Source organism: Mus caroli, unplaced genomic scaffold, assembly GCF_978045245.1.
Source record: "Mus caroli unplaced genomic scaffold, Mus_caroli_1 scaffold_1, whole genome shotgun sequence".
In the NCBI taxonomy this organism is placed as follows: Eukaryota; Metazoa; Chordata; class Mammalia; order Rodentia; family Muridae; genus Mus; species Mus caroli.
The window spans coordinates 174,593,984-174,616,431 of record NW_028227256.1 but is presented as its reverse complement, the minus strand read 5'-3'; the positions used below and the strand labels follow the sequence as shown (position 1 = coordinate 174,616,431).

At 37.1% G+C, this 22,448-nt stretch overlaps 1 protein-coding gene across 12 annotated transcripts in view; it reads left to right on the top strand.

The window, feature by feature from the left end:
• The window catches only part of Cep170 (centrosomal protein 170), an 84,838-nt gene that overhangs the window by 15,161 nt on the left and 47,229 nt on the right, over positions 1-22,448 (top strand). For all 12 annotated transcript variants that reach the window (XM_085843252.1, XM_085843250.1, XM_085843248.1 and 9 more), the window contains exons 2-7: positions 6,612-6,756; positions 7,599-7,688; positions 11,604-11,685; positions 17,739-17,794; positions 17,878-18,037; positions 19,817-19,951. In XM_085843252.1, coding sequence (XP_085699378.1) covers positions 6,652-6,756; positions 7,599-7,688; positions 11,604-11,685; positions 17,739-17,794; positions 17,878-18,037; positions 19,817-19,951 — 628 coding nt within the window. In that variant the 5' untranslated portion in view covers positions 6,612-6,651. The remainder of the gene's footprint in view (positions 1-6,611; positions 6,757-7,598; positions 7,689-11,603; positions 11,686-17,738; positions 17,795-17,877; positions 18,038-19,816; positions 19,952-22,448) is intronic.

The following is a 22,448-nucleotide window of genomic DNA, read 5'->3' as shown; positions in this document are numbered from 1 at the left end:
ATTCATGTAGTGGTTTATTACATTTGTTTAGTTTATGAATCTTACTGATGGTCAAAGGACAAATTTGAAAGGTGAAATTTATCACTTTATTGTTTTTTAACCAAGTCTCAGTCGTTCTGTTTTACCAATGAAGACTCAAGAGCTAGATGCAAGGGTGAAAGCCTGCTAACTCAGAGAGGCAAAGAGAACAGCTGACCTTCCTCCTCAGTTGACATCCCAGAAGGAATTCCCTCCATCCTACTCCCTGTGTGTCTCTGTCCATCCTTCTGACTCCCCCTCACTCTGTTTTTCATTTCCTTTTTTATTATTTATTCACTTTACATCCTGATCACAGCCCTCTTTTCTTCTCAGTTCCATCCTCACATATCTATCTCCCCTTCTCAGAGAACGCTGTACCTGTGTGTTACTTTCTCAGAGATGCTTCCTCTGATTGTCCATGGGTACCACCCTGCCCTGACATCAAGTCGCAGCAGGTCTATGCACATCCTAACCCACTGAGGCTCGACAAGGCAGCACAGCTAGAGAAAGGGGATCCAAAGGCAGGCAACAGAGTCAGAGACAGCCCCTGCTCCAATTGTTGGGGGACCCTCATGAAGACCAAGCTCTACACATCTACGTATATGTAGGAGGCCTAGGTCTAGCCCATGTATGCTCTTTGATTGGTGGTTTAGTCTGTGAACTCACAAGCCCAGATTAGTTGACTCTGTAGGTCTTCTTATGGTGTCCTTGACCCCCTCCATTTCTCTCAACCCCTACCCATACTCTTCCACAGGTCTCCCAGGGAGCGCTGCCTAATATTTGGCTGTAGGTCTCTGCATCTGTTTCCATCGGGTTCTGGATAAAGCCTTGCAGAAGACATAAACATATTCAATTCCTGTCACCTTGTTGTTTGCTCCACCTCTTGACCTATAGTTCACTTTATTTAATCCTGTTTACAATCTTCAAGCAGAAAGCCTTTGAATTAAAGGTGTGTGCTAAGGCTGAGCCTTACCACAACTAAAAACAGGTTTCTCCAGTAAATAACACAATCTCAGGGTTCACAGTGTGATCAAATATCCTGCAACACTTTATTCCTCTTTGTTTAAAGTTTCACATATTTTATTAGGAAAAACATACTCTGGAAACAGCTAGGCAGTGAGTCAAATCTTTACAGGTCATTATCTCTCATGCTTCCTGGTAACTTGAAAAAAGAGTTGTCAAATGATATTTTATCATCAAATAAGGTTAGAGAAAAGCCCTTTCCACTCTGAAGAGTGATAGTCCTATTGTGAAGCCAGCTATTTATTTCTCTGCAATAGCAGAGATTATAGGGTAAGATGAACCTTATTCTGTGTAAAACCATCTGGTGATGAATCAGCCAGCTGATTTGCAGAGCATAAGGATGGACTATCCTTAACATGTGACCTAGTTCAAGTAATTCCATGCATTAATTATACACTAGGTATGTAATGTAAGGAAGCAAGGTTTTTGGCATGGATTATGCAATGCACTGTTTCCTAGTACTGTAGCAATGCTATTGTCTATCTCAAAACTCCATTATAGTTTACATCACTCAGATCGCTCTTGACATCAGTTCTCAGTTGAGTTACACGTAACTACAAGCAGCACTTCGAAAATGTATGTTTTAAATAACAATACAGTTGGGTTTCCCTCTGGCATTTTCATACACACTTCTTTTTCTTTATCGTTCTTTTTTTGTTGTTGTTTGTTTTGTTTTGTTTTGTTTTTCGAGACAGGGTATCTCTGTATAGTCCTGGCTGTCCTGGAACTCACTTTGTAGACCAAGTTGGCCTTGAACTCAGAAATCCGCCTGCATCTGCCTCCCAAGTGCTGGGATTAAAGGCGTGCGTCACCACGCCCGGCTTTCTTTATTGTTCTTTACTTCCCTCTTTCACCCCTGCTCTTTATCTTTCTCTAACCATTAGATCCCATCCCACATTTCTAACATACACTCTAGTGACCGTGCTTCTCCTCTCCTCCCAAAGACTCCTCTCCACTTCCTAGTCTTCTCCTAGTCTTATGAGCCACCTACACACTCACAAAATTAAAACCCAGAATCCACATATGACAGAAAAGGTGGGTGGGATATTTCTTGCTGCGTCTGGGTCACTTTCTCCTTAATATACTAATTTCCAACTATATTCATTTTCTTAGGAAGGATATGGTTTTATTTTTTATGGTTGAATAAAATTGCATTGTATATATGTACCATATTTTCTTTGCACAGGTAAGTCCAATTTAAAAACTAGTCTAGAAAGGTGAAGGTGTGACTGGGGTGCTAGGTAGGTTTACACCTGCCTAGCCTCTAAATGTTGGAATGCTAAACTGTTGTCATCTAACTGCTGAAAAGCCAAGCCCTGTGTGACAAGAAGATAAGCTGTAAAAGATTGCTAAAGAGGAGCATAACTAGGAAATAAGGGCCAGATTTACTCAGTAACAGGTTAGGTGACCCTAGAGAGTTCCAGGTTACCTGTAAGCCAAGAATTCTAGTGGAGTTGTCCTTTATTCATTGAAAATACCCTCTGCATTATATTAGATTTGATCTCTTACAGAGAGAGGGGTGAAGTGGGCAATGGTGGGAAGAAAGGAGGAAGGTTGTCAAAACAATTACAGTGGGTGAAAGGTTGTTCTAGGCTAGAACCTAGAGATGAAGAAACTGTATGACCTACTGGCATAGGTGAGATCATCTCATGTCCCCATTCTAGTCTGGAATAAGAACAGCTTCCTGTTTCCATCTAACTTCCCAGCATTCTCTACAGGATTTAGTTCCCTGAGGCAAGATTCTCTTGTTTGTTTCCCCTAGCAACCCTGGATTTGGTAGGTGGCTCAATAGGTGTGTGTGTGTATATTTAAGTGTATCTTTTATTTTAGTACATGTATACTTGGTTTAGCATTTAAATGAGTTGAACTTGTGTGTCTCCTCATTATTAACTCTTTTTCTAATGTTTTGGGATCCATTGTATACTATCTACAGTCACATATGCAATAGCAGAGCTTTGCTTCTACTGAACTGAATAAGTTGATCATTGGTCACCAGCCTCTCCTCATCCTCCCTCTCCTAGCCATTCCCAGATACTACCATTATACTCTGAATTTCTATGACAGCAACATTTTCGAATTGTACATACCAGTGAGGTTTTATGTTATTTCCTTTTTCTGTGCCTAGCTTATTTCATTTAACCCGAGAGTCCCCATTTTCATCAGTGCTGTATGGAATGGCAGAATTTCGTGCTTTATTATGGTTGAACCATATTGCCTTCATGAGTATATGGACACTTTGCTTGGTTTCTTGGCTGTTGAGGTTAGTGCTGCAATACACTTGGGAATGCAAATGTTTCCCTCATTATATCTACCTCCTTTGTATATATACCTGTGAATAGGGCTGCAGCATCATACAGTGGCTCTATTTTTGTTTTAACTTTTAGGAACTTCCAGAATGCTTTTTATAGTAGCTGTGCTAATTTACATTCTCATTTGAGTTCCTACCAGCACTTGTTATCTTTTAGGGTGTTTGGATAGTACCAATTTCCTGGATTAAGGTCATATAGTTCATTGTGGTTTTGTCTTCCATTTCCCTGATGTTTACTGCTGGCCACTTACATGTCTTCTTTTAAGAAATACCTGTTTGAGTCTGTTGCCCAATTTGGAATTGCTTGGGAGCCCACATAGATGACTTACTTGTAATCCCAGCACTCAGAAAGTACAGGCCTGAGGTCCCTGATGCAGTGTATTTTCTGTCTAGCTGGACTAGCTGGATCAGGAAGATACCCATTGCCAATTTCTGGTCTTTTCATCTTCTCTTGCCACATACCTGCAAACAGAAATATACCACAAATACATATACACTTGAAAAAAGAGTACCTGAGGGAATGATGGGAAAGCTGTCTTAGAGATCCCTGTAGAAAAACAGAGAATGTGGCTTTGTATTACATTGCATTTCTAAGAAGAAACGATACTGAGTGGACTCAAGGCCACTGCCTTAGCCCAAAAAGGAATGTAATACCATGCATATTGAATATTATGTTTTTATTTCATTTTAGGAAATGTGTATTTTCTAATTTTAAGCTTCATGAAAAGCCAAATAAGATTTGTTAAAAGCTATTATAGTTAAAATATTATTTTATATAATTATAATTATAATTATATAAGTACATTTATATATAAAAATTACATGTTATATAATCACAGTATTATGTGTTGTACTCTATAAATATTTAAAGGCTGTCTTGCAGCAAATGAAAATTAGAGGATGCTTTATAGAATATGAATGATATTTGTTTAAACTGATTTTTTTCTACATTAAGAAGTTGTTCTTTTTGACCATGTGTGGTTCTTGTGTTTAGATTGCCCTGTTTAAGATGAATGGATTTTCTTTGACTATATCTTACAGTAGTTTTCATTTTTGCTCCCTTGAAAAAATTTGCAACTATTGACCTACTTACTATGTTTTAAAATTGTTCTTGTGTGTAAATGGAGTGTGTAAATTATGTAATATATTTACAAAAATTTTCCTTTAATTCTGGTTCTCTATTGACTTGACCGTGGCAACTGTATTCTAAAATAGAGAAAGAAATGCTGCAACTCCAATTTGACAGAAAGTGTATGTAAGACTAAGATCATCTGTATTAAATAGTTGGTTGACTGGGAGACTTAATAAGCCACATAAACCAGACAAACTGATTAAATAAGCTGAGAAAGTAAAAAAGACTTGATTGTTTTAGCTTCACACAAAGTTATTTGTTTATTTTGGTAAAAGTTGTGTGTGCCAGGTATGTGTAGATGACTGTGGGTTTTTTTTTTTTTTTTTTTTTGTCAGCTTGACACAAATTAAGGTCACTTAGGAAGAGAGAACCACATTTGAGAAATGAATTCCTCAAACTGGCCTGTAGACAAGCTGTGAGGCATTTTCTTGATGAGTAACAGATATGGGAGGGCCTATCCCACTGTGCCACCCCTGGGAGAGTGGTCCTGGACTGCATGGGAAAGCAAACTCAACAAGCCAGGATGGTATAGCCCCCAGTGGCCTTTGCTTCATTCACTTCCTGCTCCATTGTCTTTCCCTGAGTCCCTGCCTTGGCTTTCTCCAATGATATCCTGTAACCTATAAGCCACATAAACCCTTCCCTACCCAAATTGCTTTTCATTATGCTATTTTATCACAGAAACAAAAACCAAACTAAGACAGTCACATTTAACATAAAACATACAGAATTCTTACCAGAACATTGGACAGTGTTGCCTTTAGCATATACATCTATTTTATTGTAGAATGCTTCATCCCATTATAGTAAAGTTTACTTCCTAGTTAAGAGCAGCACAGTATACATCTTAGGAAAAGCTGGAAATAATCTTTGGATTCCCAAGACAAAACTTGAGTAGATGGCATCATGACACTAAGTAGGAGAGGACACTAAGGAGTATGACACTTTTACGGTGCCTGTGGTCATGCAGAGTAAAGGTAGTAAAATAGGATTCAGACTTAGTCTTCCTGACTCAGAAGTCCAAGATTGTTACTGACAATGCCATATCCCATAGGACAGTAATTGTTAAAAGCTCAGTCTACAGGTCCTTGGGTGTCCCTGAAGGCAATCTTTTCTGCCTCATGTTGCATTTCTATTAGCATACATGATACAAAAACCATAGTTATGGTAACTTAAGCTCAGTAGCACAGATCAAGACAGTGAACCAGACTGTATACTGTACATCTGCATTAAAAACAATTTTAAAAATCCACTAACTTTACCTAATACTATCTCACAAAATGGTAACAGTGGGCGGCTTTGTTAAGTGTGGACTTTGAAGTCACACTTTTGTAGTGTTCTGCTGCAGGACTAAAGGAAAGTACTTATAGAGCGCTTACACTCGGTGCCAGACTACAATGGCTGTCTCCAAGAAAATGAGCTGGGTCACTGTGTGACTTGTAAGCGGAATTAGGCCCATGCTTTCATAAAACATCAGTTGTACTTCAGTGATTGGCAGATTGCTAAGTAGAACATTTGTCAAAATGAACCTCAAGAAAAAGTGACAGGATTTTAATTTCAGTGATAAAATTTTAGGTGTCAAGGATCTAATTTGAGAAACAAAACAAAACTAAGAGGTTTGTTTGGAGGTTCTAGCAGGGTAGCACAGCCACTCGTATATCTTTGACGGAGGACTGGTCCTCCTCTGTACGGGGAAGGCCATCCTCTTTGACCTAGCAGGTGAGGGAGGAAGGGCACACCTGCCTAGCCAGCCAGATCAGCCAAATCAACCCTGGCGATCAATGAGGTGACAGATGTCACAGCCAGATCACCCTCACATCCAAGGATATAATTTGAGATAATGAATTCTGTCTGAGCTTAGTAGTATCCTTATATTTAAAGACTTTTCTGTTGACATAGGTAATGATATTTTTAGAATTGTAATAAAATTACTAATAGTTGACCTCCTTTTTATTTACCTTCCATCTTTCCTTTTAACTGGACTCTGAGTGGAGTTTTCTAAATTCTGACACTAATGAGAGTGTGGTATATTGGGTGAAAAGGTTGAGGGCAGTTCTGTGTGAGGCCTACTTCCAGGGCTGGTGACTGGATACTGAAGGGTTTGTAACGTGTTCCTGTTCACATTTGCAGGATAATGTAGCTTTGCTAAGGATTCAGAAGCTAAGCAGAAATGAGCTTAACATCCTGGTTTTTGGTGAGCAGTGGAGGCACTCGCCACAGGCTGCCACGAGAAATGATTTTTGTTGGAAGAGACGACTGTGAGCTCATGCTTCAGGTGATGTATCAGCCTCTCTAAGCAAGTACTCAACTTAGTGCTCTCCTCACAGAGCCAGGACACTCAGCTGGAGGTCACATAGACTTCTTACAGTTCAGACTTACGCTTTCTTGCTAACCTAACTCTCATGTCAGTTTGATTAATTTTCATCCTAGTATCATTTACAGTAAATTCTGTGTGTTGAGGATTAGAGAGGAGAGAGAGAGAGAGAGAGAGAGAGAGAGAGAGAGAGAGAGAGAGAGAGAGAGAGAGAGAGAGAGGAAGGAGAGACCTGTATTTGTGGGGGGAAAAAGTAGTTTCTAAAACTTTCAGTTTTAAAATTCACATTTTAAGTGATAATTTTGTTCATAACATGTCACATTGTATTCCTTTTTATCATCTAAGTCTTTGGGTTCCTTGTGCAATTTGTGTTATAATATTCAATAGTAAAAAAAAAAAAGAAATCCTACCTACAAGGTAGCAGTTTTTAACAATATGATAAAACATTAGAAAATAGTTCACTGGATATCTGAGTATCAATTTCACAATTTTTAAGCAATATGCACTTTTATACACTCAACAAAATAAGTGAATTTAAATTCTCTCAAAATTATAGTATGGATATAATACAAAGAGTATTTTAAATATTTAGCTACTTTCCTTGTTTGGAAATAATGCCAAACTTATTCTGTATCATAACCAATTTAAATTTCATTTAATCTATGTTTTTGATTTATCCCTCTATTTATCAGCTATCTATTAACTTTGTGTGTATAAGTAAAAATCTTTTTTGTTACTTTAGTATTTTCTTGTAGTTTAATTTTAAGCTAATTTAAAATTTAGCTTAATTTTTTTTCTTTTAGTCCCGAAGTGTGGATAAACAACATGCTGTAATCAATTATGATGCATCTATGGATGAACATTTGGTGAAAGATTTAGGCAGCCTAAATGGGGTAAGTTAGACAGTACTTTTTTTTTGAATATTTGATTAATGTTAATAAAGTTTCAGTACTTGTTTGTATGTTTTCCGTTTTCTTTAGATTGTGTTTCCCTCCTAGTACATTGAAGTCACATGTAGCAGCAGCTAAAGGAGCAAATAGAGGAAATAAGAAAGGCATTTAATAATGTGGCCTGTGATAAAGATTTCCCTAAGATAAGACTGAAGCTTAGCCTCCACATGTGCCTGCAGTTAATGTGTGGGAGAACAGAAAAAGGCCCTGGCAGTAAGAAGGTAGAAACTACCTTTGGGCACGAGAGATATGTTCTCGGTTTTATAAAGTAAGAATGAAAAGGTAGATTGGGTGCCAAATACTGGAGGACCTCCTATAGTCTAGGGCTGGGACAAAACTAAGAGATCTAACCATTTACTTTAACACACACACTACTTTATCTGAACACTAGGATTCAGTCTTGGTACTTTCTTTTTGTCTTTGTTAGGTATATTTTGTAACTGTAGTAGATTTTTTTTTTCTATCTGATGTTTCTACATTTTTTGGAGTTTTCATTCTTTTCTTTTTTATTATATATTTTCTTTATTTACATTTCAAATGTTATCCCCTTCCTTAGTTTCCCCTCCAAAAGCCCCCCTATCCCCTAGCCCCTTCCCCCTCCCCCTGCTCCCCAACCCACCCACTCCTATTCCTGGTCCTGGCATTCCCCTATACTGGGACATAGAACCTTCACAGGACCAAGGGCCTCTCCTCCCATTGATGACCAACTAGGCCATCCTCTGCTACAAATATAGCTAGAGCCACAAGTTCCACCATGTGTTTTCTTTGATTGGTGGTATAGTTCCAAGGAGTTCGGGGGGTACTGGTTAGTTTATATTGATGTTCCTTCTATGGGGCTTCAGTCCCCTTCAGCTCCCTGGGTATTTCTCTAGCTCCTTCATTGGGGAACTTGTGCTTCATCCAATGGATGACTGTGAGCATCTACTTCTGTATTTGCCATGCACTGGCAGAGGCTCGCAGGAGACAGCTATATCAGGCTCCTGTCAACAGGCTCTTGTTGGCATCTGCCTAGTGTCTGGGTTTGGCGGTTGTTTATGGGGTGCATCCCCATTTTTCTACATTTTACAGAATGAAAATAATCACAGGTGTCCTGAATTGTTTCAGCTTCTCGGTTTTCCTGTGGCTCTGGAGGCTCTTGTGGCACTTGAGTGCTGGGAATGGAACCTGCCTCTTCTAGAAGAGGCTCCAGTGCTCTTTATCTCTCTGGTTCAGTATACTTTTGATACTATTGTAATTCCAGAATTTTCAACATCAAAATAAAAATTAATGTCAGAACTAGGGGAAACAGTGAAGTTCTATTTGTGAGCCCAGTTTTAATTATAACAAGTGGTATAACCTTGGGAAAAATTAACCTCTGTATTCCTCAGTTTTTGAAAATAGAAATAAAATTATACCTTACAGTTGAAAAGATGAAAATAAGTAAATCATTTTAAACATTTAAACCAGTACACAATATAAATATTTAAAAAGTATTCATTATTATTATGATTTAGTCATTTTAAAAAGATAGCTAAGACAAGTTTCCATTGTTGTACATGCGTTGTTTTTTAACTGTTTATTTCTAACGTATGTAGATGTATGTGTGGACATGTGACTGTGAGTGAGGGTACTCACAGAGGCTGAAGAAAGCTTTGCAGCCTCTAGAGCTGAAGTTGAAGTTGGTTTAAGGTGTTGGATGTGTGTTGCTGGCTCCTAACTCGTCCTCTGCAAGAGCAGCAGTGCTCTTACCCTCTGAGCTGTCTCTCTTGCCCTCATTAGTTTATATTTAAGGAACATATTTAACCCTCTGTCTTAGCTTATTCCAGCCACTACACTCTCTAAACTGAACCTCAAAATATTACTAGCAGTCTTGCTCCTTTTACCCCATCACAAATATTCCCAAGGGACCTGAATATATGTTTTTACCATCAGAAATGTTACTTAATAAATCAGAGAAAATTGAAACTAGTTTTCTTGCTGGACTTTGGTGGCCCACATTGCTGGGAGCTTGTTGAAGCTTGTCTGTGAGACCCTTATTTAGTCCTCCTGCCTCCTCTCTCCACTGAACACTTGCCCCTGCACCCTACCATCCCACTCCTGGCTTTGTTACTGTGCTACTGTACACAGCCTACATTCTAGCCTAAGCCTGTTGTTTCCCCTTTTTTCAGACTAGAGTTCCATGAGAACATGAGTTCAATACCCAGAAGACATAAAATGTTGGGTGTGATTACCTGCATGTTTGTAATTCCAGTGCTGGGGAATGATGACAGGTGATTCCCAGTACTTGCTGGCCAGAAAACCTAGCCAAACTGGCAAGCCCCACGTCCCAGTGAGACACTACCCTAAAAAACCAGATAGATGGTGAAGAACACTGTCTGAAGTTGACCTCTGGCTTCTACAAACAGTAACACTGATAGGTGTGTGCAGTCGTGCACATACACACACACCACACACACACACCAAAAATTTATTTATGTTTTTCGGAAATACCGCATGTTCCTTCTCATTGAGTGAATCTGACTGGCAGAATGAAAGCATCCTAGTTTCTTTCTGTCCTTAGAAATACTCTCTTCTCATTGATTCTGGGTAAAAGAAAAGTGAACTAGAATTGTCCTCATTTCCTGGAGAAACAGAATGATAATTTTGTGGATACTGTGATTATGTCTTGTCATAGTCTACAGTGCTCCTGTGTCTTCACTGTATGATTGAGTTTTGCTTTTTTTGGTTTGCTTGTTTTTTCCTGTCTGTTTGCATCTTTAGACGTTTAAACTGAATGTTTTCAGCTGTCCTATGATAGCATAACCAAAAGAAAAAGGAAAAAGAAAAAAAAAGCCAAAACCTTAAAAGATAATATCTCCAGATGTCTTCTTGGAAAGCTGATGCAATATGTCAGACATTGCAGTAAGAAACTGCAGGATGACAGCATGATGACTTATCTCTGTCGCTGTATTCTCTGTCTGGGCCTTTCATGACCATTAGTGACCACTGAATACTTGAGATGTGACGAGTCTACATTCCAAAGGCTTCATACACACACACACACACACACACACACACACACACACACACGAAATACCTTACTAATTTTTACTTCTTGAGATAGTTACCTTTTAGTATACTGGATTAAATTTAAAATGCATTATCAGAATTAATTTCAATTCTTGTTACAAGCCTACAAAAAATTATTAAGTAGTGTATATTGTTTGACTGGGAAATTGTGACATATTTCTCTTGGATAGTGCTGTTCTAAGTAATTCTGCTATTTGTCTTGTTATTTTGGTGATTTTTCAGCATTGTTACAAACAATTGAGTAAAGATAAAACATCATGATGAGGATATAGCAGAATTCCAATATATAGAAGGATCCATTCACTAAAACACCATAATGTATCTTAACTTTTAAAAAGACCCAAAGAACCATTATGACAGTTGTCACACAAGATGACCTAGCAGTTAAAGATGCTTGCTGGTAAGCCAGCTGAGTTTTAATTCTCAAAAGTGGTGGATAGAGAACTAATTCCAGCAAATTGCCCTGGCCTCCACATATAGTGTTGTATAGTGTGTGTGTGTGTGTGTGTTCTCTCTCTCCATAAATAAGTAAATAAATAAAATGTTTTAAGCAGTGTTTCTTTTTCCTTGGAATGAGCTTTTTTGGCTTCATTTTAAGACAAATTACAAATGCCAAAATTCAACCTGGTCTCATTGTACTCTTTGTGTTACCAGCAATATTGACAAAATTTAGTTTAGTATGAAGTAAGTGTCATGTTGTAGGATGCTTGGCAGGTTAGGATGCAGTTCACAGTACGTACGTTTAGTAGTAGCTTGGTGAATTTGACTGGAATGTGCTCTGCAGAGTAATCTTTGTCTCTTTCCTTGTAGACTTTTGTGAATGATGTAAGGATACCAGAGCAGACGTACATCACTTTGAAGCTTGAAGATAAGCTGAGATTTGGATATGATATCCTTATATAATTTGGTGCATTTATTAAAATGATTAAAAACTTAATATCTTGTAATATAAGAATTAATAATACTGGAACTTTATGCCTACTGTTTGTCTTCAGTTACTGTGTTCCTAAGGCTGATCCTGGAAAGCTTGGTGATACTCAGCTGTTGCCCATCTCTGTGGTGCTACTTTACAGAATTTGGGTGTTAGAATGGAGCTCGGAGGAATACTGTGAATGTCTTAAGCGCTGTCTACCTAGGATTCTTGCCAGGTGAATTACAAGGTTCCAAGTCAATCTATTAGGAGAATATGGACATTAGCCTGCCTTTGTGCCTGAGCTATACTGCTGGTTTAATTCAAAGTTTAACATATTCTTTGTTTTCTGACACCAATATTACATGACTAGCACATTTTCATTTCATGTGAATTCAATTTTTTGTTTAAACCTTAGAGTCTAACAGCTGGACAAGTATATGATTTTACTGCCCAATAAAGAGTAGCATATAGGAACCGAGTAAAATGAAGTAGTAAGATTAAGCAATGATAAAACCATTTCTATTTGTAATTAAAATAAAAATATTTCCCATTATGTAGAACATTTCTCTTGAGATTTAGTTTTTAAACATATGCTGAAACTCGGATAATTTAAAATGCTAAACATTAGCAATCTGGCAGACTTAGATCATTTTATCAGAGGAGGTAGGCTCAGATAACTTAAGTTGATACTCAAATGTACTATCACATATAACAAAAGATAGAATTTTTAAAGTTTAAAATTTAAACTCAAATAGTTTTACACCACATATTTTACACTTATACTTGAAAAACTGAGAAATATATGTTAAATACTTGTTAAATATTTTAAATCTTTTAAAAATATGTATGGTGTGGCTGGTGAGATGGCTCAGTTGGTAAGTTGCATGCTTCCAAGTCCAGCCACTTGAGATCAGTCCCCAGGACCTACACAGTGCTGTGAAAGGGCGAGCAACCTCTTGTGTGTCCCACATGCACTTGGTGTACACACAAGCACACATACACCAAGGAAAGAAATGTAAGGGCTTTAAACTACACATTAGACAAACTAGTTTAGAGTTATCTTTATTCAGCCTAAGTGTTATCAAACATATTTTGTATACAAGTACCTCCTATAATTAATGTACTATTAACTGTCTTAAAATAAGAACAAATCCTAAGAAATTCAGATTTTAATAAAATTTGATAAAGCTACCTTTGAGTTTGAGTTCCAGAAGAAACAGTAGCATTCTCAGTAGAGCACACCTCTAGTCCTAGCTTCTCTGAGGCTGGAAAAGGGAGATGACATGGGCACAACATAGGAGCACTTTCAAGAATAGGAGGAAGGCATGAGAGAGGAGTCAGCTTAAGAGATAGCCCACATTTTTGCAGATTGCACATTGTAATATATGAACAACAAACTAACCTTTCCCCGCCCCACAGTCAACTCAATACCTCTAAAATTGGCTACAGCCTTTAAGTTTTTATCCCTAAGGAATTCCTCAGACTCATAGCCAGGATTCAGCTAGCACTGCCGCTCAGAGGCCCAGAGGAAGTGCATGTAGTCTCACTGTTCGTGGAACAGTTCATGCTGAAATGGACATAGCAGAAATTGTATTCCATAGGACAGAATTATTTTTAACCATTTTATGTGATGGCTATATTTATTTCTGTATTAGCTAGACTAGATTGGGGAAATTGTCATGCTTTATTCATATATAAAATTAAGTTTATAGCCAATCTCAAATACTGTACCTTAGAGAGGAAAGCTCTGAATAATAACATGTTACCTTAATGGAGAGACAATTTTAATATGGTTTAAGATTTGAGCTAGAGACCATAATGTATATGCTATACATTTGTTTTCTGACTAGAGAACTTTTTTTGAAAAGCATGAACTCAATAAAATGTTCTATTTTTCAAAATGACCATAAACTTAAAGCAGCAATCAGTAAACACTCAGAAATGTGTGCTCAAGGGTAGTTGTGGTGATCTGCGGTATACTAAATGGTTTTATAAATAATATTATTTTAGTCTTTGAAGATGTCATGCAATTTTGTGAATATTTATTCACTCCCTCTCCCAGCAATTCCTTCTGTAACTATGCTTCCACTGTCCTCTCCTTCCTTCCCACCCAACTTTGAGGTTTTGTTATTACCATTATTAAGTCTCCCTGCCACCTATGCACTCCACCATTGAATAGTTTGTGTGGCCTACTTAGCTAGACTCGGGAGTGGTATAATTAACCTACCAGGGGTTGCACCATTAAAGAAAACCGTTGCTACTCCAGTGATTGGCCTTAAACCCATAATCCTTTTGACTCAGCTCCCTGAGTGCTAAGAGTATACACATGTGCCACCATTTTTTTCTCTTAATATTATTAACTGCCAAACACAGTTCTGGGTTTCAAATACAGTTTGCTTTTGTTGTTACGCCTCACAGTTTTACATCCCAGTGACCTCTTTTCTGCTTTCATGTCATAAATGCCCTGTTACTATCCTCTACAATACCACTTATTCGAATCCCTTGAGCTTCTCTCCAGTTTCATTACCTGTACCGTTACCCTTCCCCTCCCCACCCCCCATACATGTACATTAAAATCCAAAGTCCACATTTAAAATTGAGTACGTAAAGTACTTCATTGAAAAAGTCTATTTCCTTGATTGTAGGTGTATCACTGAGAATTTTGTTCTGACAGATAGATGGGATGTTTTTCCCTATTTTTTTCCCAACAATTATTTTTGAAAGATTTATTTATTTACTCTATGTATATGAGTACACTGTAGCTGTCTTCAGACACACCAGAAGAGGGCATCAGATCCCATTACAAATGTTTGTGAGCCACAATGTGGTTGCTGGAAGTTGAACTCAGGACCTCTGGAAGAGCATCAGTACTCTTAATGTCTTTTTTTTTTTTTAAGATTTATTTATTATTATATGTAAGTACACTGTGGCTATCTTCAGACACACCAGAAGAGGGCATCAGATCTCATTACAGATGTTAGTGAGCCACCATGTGGTTGCTGGGATTTGAACTCAGAACCTTTGGAAGAGCAGTCAGTGGTGCTCTTACCCGCTGAGCCATCTTTCCAGCCCCCTCCTCTTCTGGTCCATCTCTCCAGCCCACAGATTTTTTTAGTTGAGTATTAAAACCCTACTTTTTACATGTTGATTTTATGCCCCATAACTTTTCTGAAATTGTATAAAATCTGAGTTATTTGATAGAGCCTGTAGAGCCTTTTGCATATAGAATCACATGTGCAAATAATAATATGACTTCTTCCTATTTTTTGTTTTTTTTTTTGTTGTCTTTTTGTTCTAGCTAAAACTTTGAACATTATGACAAATAAGAATGTAAAAAGTGCTACATTTATTACACTGGATTTTAGAGAAAACTCTACATTGTTTTGCTAGTTAGTAAAATGTTGTCATAGCTTTGTTGTATATGTTATTTGTTATTTTGAGTTAAAGTTTTCTTTGAAAGTTGATATATACCCAGTGATATCTGATATTTATGTTTTAAGGTCACAGCTCTTTTAAATAACTAAAACTATGTAAAATTTTGCTTTGCTCAGTCATAATTGTTATTAAGATAAAATGTGTCTAAAAGCATACTCCTAGCATGCAGGTGAGTTTCTATGTCCGTTTTAGATAAAGACTTATTGAATAAGTTATATAGGGATAGTTTAAATTAACTATCATAGTCTTATAAAGCACTGAAAAAATAAGCTTCAGGATTTATTCACATGATTTGTAGATTTAGCCTTGTCTTTCCCATTACACCCCCCAAAAAAGTTTTAATTTTTAAATAAGCTTTAAAATTTTTTATAAATTACTGACATCATAAGTAACTGCATTTCTATCATTTTTCTTGATTGGCAAATTAAAAACTACTTGTGAAGATGTATACAACTGAGAAGAAATAGCTTTTAAGATATAAAAGCTGGACCGTCATGTCTAGTTGCTTTTCTATTGCTATGAAGATGCACCATGACCAAAGCAATGTAGAGAAGAAAACATGAAATTAGGGGCTCACTTGACCATCATAAGCAGGGAGCATTGTAGGAGCCAGGCAGACCGTGGCACTGGGACAGTAGCTGAGAGCAAGTTGGTGGCAGGGAGAAGCTGATCCTGGTGTGGGGGCCATTTCATTCAAACCACCACACCATAGCAGTCTAGATCCCCACAGGGGAAGGCTTCTGATTTCACACATAGAAAACACAAAATATTTGAACATAAGAAACAGGACCCCTGTCTGAGCTGAAGTCTTAGGTCGGGGGGGGGGGGGGATACCTTAGAGAGGCCCTGAAGAAGAGGTGTGCATGTATCTATTAGAGGTAGCGCTAAAAGTCTTCACAGTAGTCTATATTCATTCATGTTTTCATCTGAAAACAGTATCACTGTCAACTTTTTAAATGCTAGCATTTCCATTGAAAAGTAGTTATGCTGTGAATTCTCTCCTAAGCCCTTAATTTCTGAGGCCAAAAAAAAAAAAAAAAAAAAAAAAAAAGCTAGAGCCGTGGTTCTCACCTTCCAGTGCTGTGAACCTTGAATACATACAATTCCTCATATTGTGGCCTCTACCCATAAAATTATTCTCATCATAACTATAATTTTGCTATTGTTATGAATCATAATGTAAAGCTTTGATTTTTAGGATATCTGATGGGTCACAACCCAAAAGTTGAGAACCAATGTACTAGATGATTTTTATTGAACGTTCAGTTATATGAGCATTTCTATGTATAACAGCAAATATGCATATAAAAAAGAGAAATTCCACAACTCAGAGTCATAGGAAGCTTCTTTATTGACAAGAACCTCCACCAGAATTGAGTAGCTAGATTCTCTGAAACACAGGACTCTGTCCACTCACTAGAGTATTTGTTGCACAACAGAGATTAATGGAATTGGATAGAGTTGTTTATAGGTCTAAGAAGTTCTGTTCATACATTTACTGATTTTATTACTTACCCTCCTCACACACGCACGCACACGCGCATGCACACGCACACACATCATGCTGATTACAGCTTTCTCCCCTTGAAATGATTGATGAATGCTTTGAATTAGTAAAGGATGGTAGTAGAATTTAGCACGTAATTATAAAATTGCTTTCATTGTAGGGTTAAATAATGGTAGGAAATAGGACCTCTAGAGGATTGATCTTTAATAAAAAGCCTTGTTGTTTAGGCATAATAATGAAAGCATTCATTATATCTAAGTACTTGTTCTCATATGTATAGAATCATTGTTTGATAATGTAACATGACCTTATTGTAGTACATGTAGGGAAGGGGGTGGTGAGGTTACAAATGAACCCTATTTTTATCAAAGTTCATGCAAATCTAAGTAATCAATCCCTTAAGGATTGATTTTGGCTACTGACTCATATTTTTACACTTTTGTGACTAGGTATCTATAATTTTCTTCTTTTGGTCCTTTCATATTGTTGCTTATGAAAATTAAAAATGTTTGTGTTCTAATCATTTAAAGGCCAATATTGTCTAAGATTATATTTACTAGATTTTAAAGGTTAATATTTATTATAATATTTATTAATTATGTATTTTAAGTATTTTTGTTATTAAAGGGAATATTCCAGGCTCAGGCTACATTCCAGGTACTCTGTGAGCTACCAGGAGAATCTCAAATTTAAAAATAGACTAGAGACCTGCTCTATAAAAATATTTTTGTTTAGGTCTGGAGATGTGGTTTAGTGAAGTATACATATCTAGTATATTCAGGATCCTGGGTTTAATTCCCAGTACTGTACTATAATAATAAGTTACTCTTGAAATAGGACAATTTCTAAACTATATTTGATGACCTTTTTGCATTTATTCATTTTTTAATTTTTAATTATTTTTTTTATTTACATTTCAAATGTTGCTCCTTTCCTAGTCCCCCTCCAAGAGTTCTTTACCCCATTTCGCCTCCCCTTTGTCTCTGAGAGGGTTCCCCTCCTCCTAGCCATGCCCTTTGCCTGGAGCATAAGTTATAAGCACAGTGACCAGAATTGTGGAGTTATATTCTTCCTTAGCTCTGTTTACATACAAATCTCTTCACTGTAGTACGAGGAGAAATGAGGGTCCCTGAAGAAGCTCTTAAGGTAAGGGTTTATCCTGTTGCCAGCCTGATACTAGTCTTGACTTCTTTCATGAAAGCTTCACTTTGATTTTAAATGTTTTGTAGCACGAGAAGTTTACCATTCAGCTTCAATTGTCCCAGAAGTCTTCAGAATCAGAATTACCAAAATCAGCAAGTGCCAAAGGCACGGACTCAAAAGTGGAGGCTGCTGCAGAAGTGCAGCCCAGAGCCACAGAAGCACTAAAATCTGAAGAGAAACCCGTGGGTAAGTGGTCTGCACGATCTGGAGAGTGATCTACAGTAGCCATATCGATGGGTCTCTACAGAGAGAGGAAGCGCACACACACACACACACACACACACCATCAATGGTACGTACAGAAACTGACTATGTAAGCACCTAGAAAGTAGGTAGCTGACGTTCACAATGCAAAGTCCCAGGGGTCCTTGGGTGTCCCTTGGAGTGAGACTTCCAAGCAAAAGCAACAACAAACTAAAATATAGAAAGGTAGTATCATGTTGCTCACAACATCTAACAGAATCTGACTGGGGAAATTGAGGCAGTTAGCTACAGTCAGTCCTCAATTGAACTGTCTCCTGGTGGCCCAGATTCCCGCTTCTCTCCTCTGCAGACACTTGCATATTAGTGGATAAACAATAATAATCTCTGTGGAAACGGTTTGTCTTTTAGCTGTTCTCAAGGACACACATTGTACTTTTGGGCTGTTTTGTTTTTCTCTTCTCTCCCTGTCATCCAGCTAAGGGGACTAACCCATCCCCAGACCTTGGAGGACACTTTGAGACAAACATCCTTGGGGTCTGACATGGAGCTTGCTCTCTGTTCCTCTTCCAGAGATAGCTTCTCACTGAGCTCCAACAACACACAATAGTTTGTCAATAGAAACACAATAGTTGTCAATATAACATATATTGCAATAGTCTAACTTCTTTGGAAATTTTTGAATTTATACTCAGTCTTAAATATTTTTGTTCTCATACACCTATCTGTACATGCATAAAAATAATATATATTAGTGACTGATTCCAGAGTACATTTTAATGTAGCCAGTTAACCCTAGAAAACATTGACAACTATGTCTAAATATACCTCATATCTTAAATATTTAAGGAAAGTAGTTTCAATACTTGAAGGAAATAATAGTTTAAAACTGCATCTTATTATTTTATATTATCTATATTTCTCTGAATTATAAACAAAAAGGAATTTTTAAAAGATTTATTTATTTTTGTATATGAATGCTCTGTTTGTATATATACCTGCATGCCAGAAGAGGCCATCAGATCCCAGTATAGATTGTTTGGGCCACCATGTAGGTGCTGGGAATTGAACTCAGGACCTCTAGAAGAGCAGTCAGTGCTCTTAACCTCAGAGCCATCTCTCTAGCCTGTAAAAGAGAAAATTTTAATAATACTACATTATCCATATATCATCTAATGCTTACAGTGTTAATAATTAAAAATGCTTTACATAGATAATCCCTTCAAGTAACAACTGTATTAAATTGATAAATAATACATCTACTGAAACCAAAGATTTGCTAGCATTGAGGGAGCACAAATGTAGTTATTATTTAATACCCATTGTGTCATTTCTCATGCCAAAATTTGCTTTAGTTTCTTTCATCTTTTATATATTTAGACTTAATGACACTTCTGATCAGACTTTTTGTATTATCCCCTTGATAATTACTGTTTAATTCCAACAAAATTCTTCTGCGTAAGACACTTCTGTCTAAATACTCAATGATCCTTTTTTTACAGAGTTACAGATCTCAGTTATGTATCAGAGAGCGCTCTAACACTTAACAAAAAGCTGTTGTCCCACATAGCAAGTTGCATCACTTAGTCATTGCCAGTGTGCATTCACTTAGTCATGGCCAGTTCTGTTTAAGCTCAGGCACAAATGCTACATTGCTGAAACTAGAGTGCTTTTAATCAACGAAGTAAATTTAGCATCACATATAATATATTTTCTTGTCTCATCTGCTTTAGAAGGATTTTTTTTTAACCCACTTCTTTTTAGATGTCTCTGCTATGCCCCGAGGCACTCCATTATATGGGCAGCCGTCCTGGTGGGGAGACGAAGAGGAGGATGAACAAAGAGCTTTCAAGGCCAATGGCAAGCCTGAGGGAAAAAGTCAGGAACCTGGGGCTTCAGGTAAAAATACCTCAGTGGCTGTGGCATCAAATTCATATTGGGCAAGTATTTGTAGTCTAAACAAAAGTCACTCTACTCTATAATGAAAAATGATCTACACTATAGCTTCATTCTTAAAATGGCTTTGCTATTGTAGTGTATTATGAGTCCCGCATAAAATACTAAATACAATGTGTATATAGTACAAAATCTTACGTTTTTCTTGTTTATGAAATTGTTTTAGAAAACAAGTTAATAGCATTAACTGAATATTTTAAGTATTTCAAAATGATTATTAAAATAAATTTATAAAAGTAGGTACATATGAGTTACATGTTTTTACTTGATTCATTTTCATATATTCATTATAAAATAAAAATTCTGTTACATTCAGAAATATGATACAAAGTAATAAGTTTCTTAAAGCCTTATTACTTTGCTTATTTTATTGAGATAAAATTGCATAGAGTTCAACAGCCAATGGCCAGAATCAATTATGGTTTAGATCCTCACATTAGTAACTAAGGAACATGTTTTGTTCTTGGTGGTGTACTTAAGTGGTGACCAATATGTAGAAAAATCAAGATTTCCAGGATTAATGGAGATAGTGTCACATAAAGTTGTTGAAAAGAAGTCAGAGCTGAAGGAAGCAGTTTGTTTAGTAACAGCAGATAAAGATCTGAAACTGGAGGAATATACTACAGATACCAAGGGTCAGTTTGGAAGACATATGATGTGTGATTTTGAGGCAAGAACAGTACCCACCAGAACTCTTTCAAGTTTCCTTTGATTTTATTTACACAAAGTAAGCATGGCAGTTTTCTCAGCTGGAGAATTATGAACATTCTGTCTTTTGACATAGTCTACTTAAACCAGTGTACAAATCTAAAAATGCTGTCAACAATCAATACGTCCTATGATGATGCTGAGCTTTGCAAATAACTCTTCATCACAGCTCTGTTTCTTCCCCAGTGCTTTTCCGTGTATTATTTAATGCGTTCATGTTAATGACAGAATGGCTGCCTGATACTAACTAGGAAAGGAATGTACTAAGCTCCCATACTTGATTCCTCTCATGGCTGTGCAGTGCAACAGACAGGATTGTTAGCTAGTCTTGCCATCTCTGCCTTGGTATCCACAGTACTTACACACTGATGCAGTTACCTTCACATTCAAAGCTGCAGCCACCAGCATTCCAAGTGACATAGTTTTTGATCAAACCAGCAAAAAAAAGAAAAAAAGTTGTGTACAGAAGACATTCTAGAATTTGGAAGAAGACCTTTCCCAAAAATCTTCAACACATCTCTCATTAGCGTCTCACAGATTCGGAAGGTCACTTGGTGTTCTAACCAGTCTCTGGCGATGCGTGTGAGATTATCACTATAAAACCCTAGGGAATATGAGCAGTGTCAGAGAAAAGTGATACTAGAAATTATTGAAGTTCTTTTAGGAAAGTTTCTTTAGGAAGGAGAAATAGGAAGAGTATACCAGAAGTTAAGAATATCTGCTTTAAATTTTAATTTCTTCTTCTTTCCATTTTATATATTAACCATTTCTGTATCTTTCTTTCCACTGCTGAGTCATAATTTAACTTTTAAGTTTCAACCTCATTGCTGTAAACTATACATAGCAAATATGAACTGATCTTCAGTTCCGAAACAAATTCAGTGACTTGTTTTGCCTGCCAAGTAGAATTTGAACTTTTTGGTCCCTGACACTCCTTGTATCTCTTTATTATATTTTCAGTATTAGCTCCCTTTGTATTCCCACATAAATTGTGCTTAATTCCACAATATGCATGGTATAAATGATACTATACTGCTGGTATGTAATACTGTTTCATTCCCTATATTTGCATCTTGACTGAACTCTAAATTCCTTACTTCAAGTTCCATACAGTCTAACTTCATGTTGCACTAGAGCTAATTACCTGATATGGGGTTGGGGTGGGGGAATGTGGGGTGGATATAACCAGTTAGATGGGTTAGAAAACACAGATCAATTTAACTATTGCAGTATTCTGAAAATAATTACATGGTACTGAAAATTAAGGAACCATTAAAAAAAATGTGTCATTTACCCTCACACAACTTTAAAATTCCGAGTTACATAACTTGTAAAATCCAGTGGTGCACGCATATGCCTAGTAAGAGTAGAAGCCGGAGAAAGAGCGGCTGGCACCAGGTTTGCTCACTTTGTTCTTCTCTTCCACATGCACGCTTTGTATGCATCTCATCATCATGGCAATATCCAGAGATAGTAATATTCATGAGATTCCCAAGATAAACACACCAAGCTCTCATACAGCAGGTGCAGGGCGTGCTTCATTTACCATTGAATTTGATGAGGTTATGTCAGGGAAAGTAACTATTAGAGACCATGTAACAGAATTTCTGATCAGGTCTACAAGTAAAACCATAGTGAAATCCTCTCTCAAATATAGATGGATGGGTGGGTGGATGGGTGATGGATGGGTGGGTGGATGGGTGGGTGGATGGATGGATGGATAGATAGATAG